The sequence below is a fragment of the Pygocentrus nattereri genome, chromosome 10, assembly GCF_015220715.1.
Source record: "Pygocentrus nattereri isolate fPygNat1 chromosome 10, fPygNat1.pri, whole genome shotgun sequence".
Classification (NCBI taxonomy): Eukaryota; Metazoa; Chordata; class Actinopteri; order Characiformes; family Serrasalmidae; genus Pygocentrus; species Pygocentrus nattereri.
This window is the reverse complement of record NC_051220.1, coordinates 31261239-31269647: the sequence shown is the minus strand read 5'-3', so window position 1 is coordinate 31269647 and position 8409 is coordinate 31261239. Positions and strand designations below refer to the sequence as shown.

Sequence of the window (8409 nt, the reverse complement as noted above, 5' to 3'; positions counted from 1 at the left end):
CCTTATTCTATTATGGGATATTTTTTCCTATTTTATTCTATTCTGCTCTATTTTATTCTATTAATGGCTGTTATGTTCTTCCCAATTGTGTTCAATTGTACTCATTCCTATTCTATTCTATTCTATTCTATTCTATTCTATTCTATTCTAGGCTAGTGTCTTCTGGGCTACTCTATTCTACACCATCGTGTTCTATTCTATTGTAGTCTACCCTATTGTATTCTTTTATGGGACACTCTATTCTGCTTTTTCTATTCTGGGCTACTCTATTCAACACTACTGTGTTCTATTTCATTCTATTCTACACCCTATTATTTTCCATTCTGAGCTACCCTCTTCTATTCTCTTCTAGGCTACTCTTTTCTGTTTTAATCTGGGTTACTGTATTCTAAACTGGGCTATCTATTCTAAACATTTGTATGAGCTTTTGGATCTGTTTGGATTGGTGACTCTCTGTCTACCTAGCAGCAGATGTGAATCAGCAAGCAGGAATATGAAAGTCCAGTCCCTCCATCATTCACTGAAAATGCTTCTAAACACCATCAAGAATTTTCACCTCCAATGCTCATTAATTATCACTTACAAACTAGTCGGTCCTGGACATCAGAGTTACATGTAGAAACCCAAAAACAAACAGGATCCCGGGCTTATACTGTGTTTTGCCTCTGAATCTCACTCTGTTAAATCAGGAGTGATGTGTTGAAATGAAGAGATTTGAAGTAGTGTCTGCCCTCAGTTATATAAGAGTAAATACATACACCATAAAAATATTCTAACTCTAGTTATCCATTGATATAATACAGCCAAAGTCGCTGAAGTGATGACAGTTCCCTGCTAAGTCTAATGTGCTGGCATAAGCCATCTTATGACAAATGCACCCTCAGTCATTCATAGAGGGGGGAAAACAATGTCACATGAGCAGTTGCCTTAATACCCACCCTTAATACTGTCCTCGAAGTGATAAGGGAATCACGCAGAAATGGTGTGATTTGCATCTAAGTTGATCTGCCCATGAAGCTGAACTTAAAACCAGAATCACAGATTAAGGCTCTACAGGGGTCCATAGCATGACTCAGGGATAACTCTCGGACCTCCCATACTACAGTACGGACAAAAGGTCTTCAGATGCATGTCCACTCCGTCAGGCCTGATCTTGGGATTACACTAATACCTTCAAACCGATCTCAAATCACATTAGCTGATATACTTATCTGTACCTTGAAATAGTCCAATGCCAATTCATTTGGCCATGATCTACCAGCAGTGGTGGACGTGGATATACACGAGCGGTCGGAACAAAGGGCGGGAGAGTGTGTGTCTGTGTGTGTGTGTGGTGTGGGGGGGGCGGGTTGCAGAGGGGACAGAGATCACGTTTCTATTTTTGAACACGGTAAAGCGATCAGCATCCTCACATGCATCCCGCGCCGAGTGGCTCGCAGCATCCAGCGCGTTATCATTCCCGCTCCCGGAGAAAAGCCCACTGGAGTCCGCGAGGAAGGGGATTCCTGGAGCCAAGGACTTTCTTTATGACACGCGCGGCCGCGCTTGCAACAAGTATGTGACTTCTGGAGGGAGAAAAGAGCACATCCTGTCTCTTAAACCAATAAGAGCGCAGAGCCCAGCCCCTCTACGTAGCCCACACCCTTGAGTTTATTTAGTTTCAGCACCAGTGAGCAAAACTCTGCTGCCGAGTTATTCCAGCCTTTCCCTCTCGCGCGCGCACGGGGCTCAGCGATGGAGCTCCTTTTCTCCCCTCCGTCAAAGGTTACCACCAAATCTACGCGATATCGCTAAGAAGAAATTTATTTTTCAAGATATTTTTGGCAGCCCTCCACGAACCTGTCTGCGCGTGACGCAGGAGGAGACTACTTAAAGGGGGATTAGCTCTAGCAAAGACATTAAATCCAGCCCTCCCGGCAGCCAGACACCGCGCGACCTATCAACCTGATCTGAAGATCGAAAATAGGAGGGCTCATATTAATCAGCACTTCGGACTCCAAGAAGAGCAGAAGTGGGATCGGCGAGAGATCCTCTGGCATTGTGCGCTGTGGCGGCGCAGGAGGGGGAGAAGGCTTGGTGATCAATGCGTTTGGCAGATAAAATCGGGCCCTCTGGAGAGTAGACGAGGGAGATACTACCGGGTTTTTTGTTTTTTCCCGTGGAAGTCGTGCAGAGGGCTGGGTGCGCGCTCTCGTCTCCGGATGAACAGAAATGGGGGAATGGACCATACTAGAGAGGCTCCTGGAGGCTGCTGTCCAGCAGCACTCTACTATGATAGGAAGGTAAGATGAATTCGAATTTATTTGTGTGTGAACGTAAATATTTTATTTAGTGCTAGATTTGTGTGGAAGCGGTGCAGCGCGGCAGTTGAGTCTCTTTTGCAGGCGTGCGCCAAGATTGGCAGTAAATAACAAGAAACAATAAAGAAAAGCAAACAAAATCTGTACTAAAGCACACGTGAATGTGTCGTTAATGGGATCGATCATGTGCTTTCGGTCGTTATTTGAGTTGCACGGGTTTATAAGCAAAAGAAAGCGTCCGTGAGCGCCAGGCGCTCCACTTTCAGCACTGGACAGCTCCCCGTCCTCAGCTCTGTTTCAAAGCGCTGCTCTTTGCCAAACGCCTCAGATTGAATGCGAGACAGTGGCCGAACCCTGATACACTTCTTTTCTCCTTTGCTTCCAGGATCCTACTAACTGTGGTGGTGATCTTCCGGATCCTAATCGTAGCCATAGTTGGAGAGACAGTTTATGATGATGAGCAAACCATGTTCATCTGTAACGCCTTACAGCCGGGCTGTAACCAGGCGTGCTACGACAAGGCTTTCCCCATCTCGCACATCAGGTACTGGGTGTTCCAGATCATAATGGTCTGCACCCCGAGCCTGTGCTTCATCACCTACTCGGTCCACCAGTCCGCCAAGCAGCGGGAGAGACGCTACTCCACCGTCTTCCTCACGGTGGACAGCAAGGACCAAGACTCGATGAAGCACGACGACAGCAAGAAGATCAAGAACACCATCGTGAACGGAGTACTGCAGAACACGGAGAACTCCACCAAAGAAGCCGAGCCCGACTGCCTGGAGGTCAAAGAGATCCCCAACGCGACCATGAGGACTGCCAAGTCCAAAATGAGGCGGCAGGAGGGCATCTCGAGGTTTTACATCATCCAGGTGGTTTTCAGAAACGCCCTGGAGATCGGTTTCCTGGTGGGCCAGTATTTCTTGTACGGGTTCAACGTGCCCGCCGTGTACGAGTGCGACCGCTACCCGTGCATCAAGGAGGTCGAGTGCTACGTGTCCAGACCTACGGAGAAGACGGTCTTCCTCGTGTTCATGTTCGCCGTCAGCGGCTTCTGCGTGGTGCTCAACCTTGCCGAACTCAACCACCTGGGATGGAGGAAGATCAAAACGGCCGTGAGGGGCGTGCAGGCCCGGAGGAAGTCCATCTACGAGATCAGGAACAAGGACTTGCCCCGCATGAGCGTGCCTAATTTCGGCCGCACTCAGTCCAGTGACTCTGCCTATGTGTAGGTGAGGGGAGAGAGAGAGAGAGAGAGAGAGAGAGAGAGAGAAAGAAGAGGAAAAGAGAGAGGGAGAGAGAGCGTAGTGAAAAAGTAAGTTCCCCAAGAGGGGTCCCAAAGATCCAACATCGGCACAGACGGAGCTCATTCGCCACCGACGAGCGGGTGAGATTTGGGTTTGTTTAGGCTTTTTTTCAGGATGGCTGAAGCGGGTTGGCAAGCGATGTCTTTTTCTTGCACTGGTGCAACTCTCTCGACCACCTCACTGAAGCGCAGCCCGCTCACCGGGGTCGCGTATTTACTCTACAGTGGGCTGCTCAGTTGTACTTGAACAGAGTAAATACGTTTTGCACTAAAAAAAAGAGAAACAGTAATAAAAGTCAACACCGGGAGCCAAACGCGCCTGTTATCGGTGTTTTTAACGTTTTTCCGCCGATTTTCTTTTTGGACACCATCCTATTTAGCCATATGTTACGCACAGCGGTTGAAAGGAGAAGCTTTAGTGCAGATTCATCCAGCCTCGAAAAATATATGGAGTAGGCTGTGGATTAAACTAGGTTTTAAGAAATGAAAAAAGACGGATGGATTCAGGTATTAAGGAGCATCAGGTAATAAAGGATATTATTTTACCTGCTGATTTTCAGTCTAAGTGAGAGAGGAAACTGTAAATAATCTTATTATAATGAAATTGAAGAAAATATTTATCAGTCATTCAGGGAAGACTGTACAAAGCTCTGTCCCTTATGACCTGATGTCTAATAATACCTGAGCCCACCCTGTATGATAGACTTTTTTTGGTTGCCTGTGTTGCACCATTGACCTTAACGTAAGTCTTCATTTCATGGCTGTAGTGAACTTGTGAGCTGATTCCAGACTGGATCTGCTGCACATGTCTGCAAAATTTCCTTAATTTAAAAAAACACACACACCAAAGCGCCCACGGCTTTCATTCGTGAAGTGTTGTTTTTTTCTCTCTTTTGCTTTCATGTCATTTAAGTGCCATACTTGTACATAAAAAAATATATAGATATATACATATAGATATAAGAAGAATCTATAATAATAATAATGATGATGATAAGAATTCTATGCGTCATGAAAGAGGATTCCTTGCTTGGATTGTGCTGAAAAATATCCACCCAGGTTTGCTTTAACTGTATTCGTTGTGATTTCAATGCAAAAGATGCAAAAGGATATAACTGCATTTTTTTCCTTTTCTCTCTTTTAACTTTGCATATGACCGGAATAAAGACAACGTGCTGGTCTGATTTTTGTACACTGCTCAGTACTCTTTATTCACCAGATTCAAGGAGCTCAATAACGATGGCACAAATATCTTTTGTAACAGACAAAATCAAATCATGGACAGTGAGAACCTGCTCTGGTGCTACAGTACTGTTTTTTCCACTGTGTGCAAGCCAAGCTAATGAGAACACAAGCTATTTTCTTCAGATTAAGAGTGAAATGGAGGCACACTGTCAAAAAAATATCAAAGCAAATAAAGCAAAGATGCAGGGCTTTTGTGTGGATGTGAGAAAGCACCTCATATGCTCTCTGTGACCTGGCGAGCGAGCTGTCCCTTTAAGGCCTTGGCTATGAAAGAATATGTGCTGCATTAACTGTCATGTTTTTGTCAGTGTATCTTTCATGTATTTAAATAATGTACGTTTCCATTTATTCCAAACATGGTCCAGAAATATGTGCACACATTTTTTAGCATAGCTTTTTTGCTTTGTTTTTTAGTTTCATGACTTTTTTCCTCTATCAATTCTAATTCTAAGGTCATGTAAAGAGCTGCATGTTTAAGAGAGAATATTAGAAAGTATCTGGATACTTTTAAGGGAAAGATGTCAGTCATATCAATCATATTTGCCTTGGGAGTTGGTCATTTCCCCCTCTTTCTGTTCCTGCTTCTGTCCATCACTTGAAAAAGACTGCAGAAAGGAGTGTCTCTAGCTTTTGGGCTTTTGGGTAGGGTTGTGTGCTCTTCTTCAAGGTCAGAAGAGAGAGAGAGAAAGAGAGAGAGAGAGGAAAAACTAGCGTAAAAGTGCTGAACAGTGTAGCCGCGCTGTGGATGGTGGCGTGGGGACTGACCATCCAGGATGATGCGGAGGTGGCTTACTGCAGCACCTGCCAGGATGACTCTGCAAAGCAGGACTGAAGGCGGAGGAGCCGGAGCCTGTCACATCAATCTTGGGCTCAGAGGGACCTTCACTGTTTCCAAAACTCAATCACAAACCATCTACAAGGAAAAAAAATCAAGAAAAAGAAAAAACAAAGAAGTGCAACGTCCCTGCTTTGGCTGGCCGGACTGTGCAATGCAATAGCCCCTTGTTTTCTCTCCTCCACGTCTGTCTTATGACCAACATTCCAAGACTGTATTTATCTGGAATCTGTGAATCTGTGAGATTCATGCAGGACATCCATGATAAACTGTGCAGAAAGCCGAAGGACCTCTAAATAGAAGGCACTTTCTACTGAGTGTCATAACTTAAAGGAACATCATAGCAGAAAGATTGTGAATGTTTATGAGATCCAAAAGAAAAAAGCTTTAATAAAAAAAAAAAACAAAAACAAAAAACAAAAAAACAACAACTCCTCTTCTGAATGTGAAAATATCTGTACATGACTCAAGTACTGAGGTCTCTCTCTCTCTCTCTCTCGCTCTATCTCTCTCTCTTGCTCTTTCTCTCTCTCGCTCTCTCTCACTCTCTCTGCAGTATTCTTTTCCATGGCTACATCTAAATGACAGATGTATTGGGTTATGTATGGATGGCATTTATGCATGCTGTGATGCATTTTACATCATGTGTTGGGAGGCTTGGTTACATTTGGTTAAAATGATTTTGTGGTATGTTCTACTGTTCTACTGCACCCGTGAAGGATGGGGCCGAATTCTATTTATCTATTCATGAAATGGTGCACAAAGCAGAATGCTCGGCACTGCCGAGAGGGCAGGAGCACCCCCCCCTTAACAACAACCCCCACAGAAATGGACATTTACTGACTGAAATCATTGGTTCGCTTTGCTCTTTCCAAGAGTGGGACTTCAACTGATTTTTGAAAATTCATTCAAGGCATTCAGAGTGGCTCAATATATAATAGTCCATTGTAAAGAAACTCAGGTTTTCTTTAGAGTGGTGGTGATGGGAACCAATCACAAAGCCATTTATTTACTATCGAAATGAAGCTACACCTGTCTTCTGCACTTTTGTAGAAAAAAAAAAAAGATTTTGTTAGGTAATATTTTATCTTACAATGCCCTGAGTGAATTAAAAAAATACATTTTAGACACAAAGCTTTTCATAAAATCCTCATAAAACAGCATCTCAGGCATCAGGCAGCACATTTGTTACCATTTCATGTCAGCTTTTTGAGGCATTAAATGCTCTAAATGTCTGGTTTCTGTCACCATCACAGTGAACAATTCTCTCTGTAAGTTGATCTAGAATGGAACATTTCATAGCGAACCAATCTTGATGACTTTTTTTACATCTTAATAATTGGTGGAGTTCCCCTTAAAGACAAATAGATAGCATGCATGTATGCTGTTATTTTTTTAGAATAGAAACTAAATTCTCAGGAGTTCCTTCAATTTTATCTTAAAAAACAAACAAGAGAGAATTTAAGAGGCTAAACTGCTTCCTTAATTGCAGACACCTTCTACTGGGCAACTGAGTAATAAGTTAAAAGCTCATCATTTGAAAAAAGCATCAAATAAGAAAGTGTATGGTGCTGAGTGTGAGCTGTGTAGGTTTCCCTTTTTGATCTAAAGGGCCTTACACACACATAAAGCACTGTATAGCATTAAACTGTCCCTTTTCTAACCAGCCAAGCCTCCAGTCCTTTACATTTTTAACCGAGTGTAGCTACATCTGTATAAATGTAAAGTGAATGAATTTCAGTTGATGAAGTGCAGTGAATTAAATCCGATTTCTCACACAGCAGAACATATATAACAGAGCTGATGTGTCATTTCCTTAACTGTGCTCTTCTGTTCATGTACAAAAGATTTATTTTCCCACAGTGACTACAGTGTCCTTAAAGGGGGGTGAATCTCTGCAATGCACCAAATACATCCACTGTTTTCCGACTTCACCAATAACTTCACTCTTATGCTAAATGTCTTGGAAATTTAAATGTTTATTACAGTGTTATATCTTCACTTTTAAATTTTCATTTCTTATGCAAAGTGGACAATTTTATTGTTAGAATTTGCTCATAGTAGCATAAGTAATGAGCGTTCAAAGATAAAATACTGACATAACAGATTCCATTCATTAATAATTCAGTAATGCAATGCAAAACACTGGACTAGAAAAATATGCACTGCTATTTTTTTGTACATGACAATAAAAATCTAGCATTTAATTATTAATTATAAACATACATAAAGATTATTTTTAGAATTTTAGACATTTAATTATTTTATCTTAAAGATAATCATGTACTGGATATTTAAATGCTGTTTAACAATACCCCAGGTTTTGTATTTAATACATACATTTAATACATTTAATACAGGGCTTGTAAGACTTAAATGTAAAGACTTACATGTGCAGTAAGTAAAGAATTCCATTAAATTGGAATTTTGATGTTTTACATCTTTTTTTCACTTTATATTACACTGAAAACATCATGTGGTCAGTTATTATCATAATGTATTATAGGGAAACATCATTTATACATATTTATACATATTTTTAAAACTCTATATCAGTTCTAAAATGACTAAATTATTGGCATTTGTTCTAACATCTGCAATACATTTGTGGGATTAGACCTGCTATCTGCTGATGTCTGTTATCTTTCTGACACACTGTTTTCATGTCAAGTCAGATGCATGTAATAATATTCCATTTTTATTACTGGGGCAATTACAAACTC

General features: G+C 41.8%; 1 protein-coding gene across 1 annotated transcript; it reads left to right on the top strand.

The window, feature by feature from the left end:
- The first annotated feature begins 1428 nt into the window (after positions 1-1428).
- LOC108423534 (gap junction delta-2 protein) lies at positions 1429-7476 on the top strand. Its single transcript, XM_017690911.2, has 2 exons — positions 1429-2282; positions 2686-7476. The coding sequence occupies exons 1-2, from the start codon at positions 2212-2214 to the stop codon at positions 3530-3532; spliced, it is 918 nt and encodes a 305-aa protein (XP_017546400.1). The 5' UTR covers positions 1429-2211; the 3' UTR covers positions 3533-7476.
- The last annotated feature ends 933 nt before the right edge of the window (positions 7477-8409 follow it).

What these genes read in the sequence shown, in the direction of transcription:
- LOC108423534 (XM_017690911.2), top strand. Translation starts at nt 2,212, where the DNA reads ATGGGGGAATGGACCATACTAGAGAGGCTCCTGGAGGCTGCTGTCCAG. An exon ending in CACTCTACTATGATAGGAAG is followed by an intron (nt 2,283 to 2,685) that starts GTAAGATGAATT and finishes CTTTGCTTCCAG; the next exon opens with GATCCTACTAACTGTGGTGG.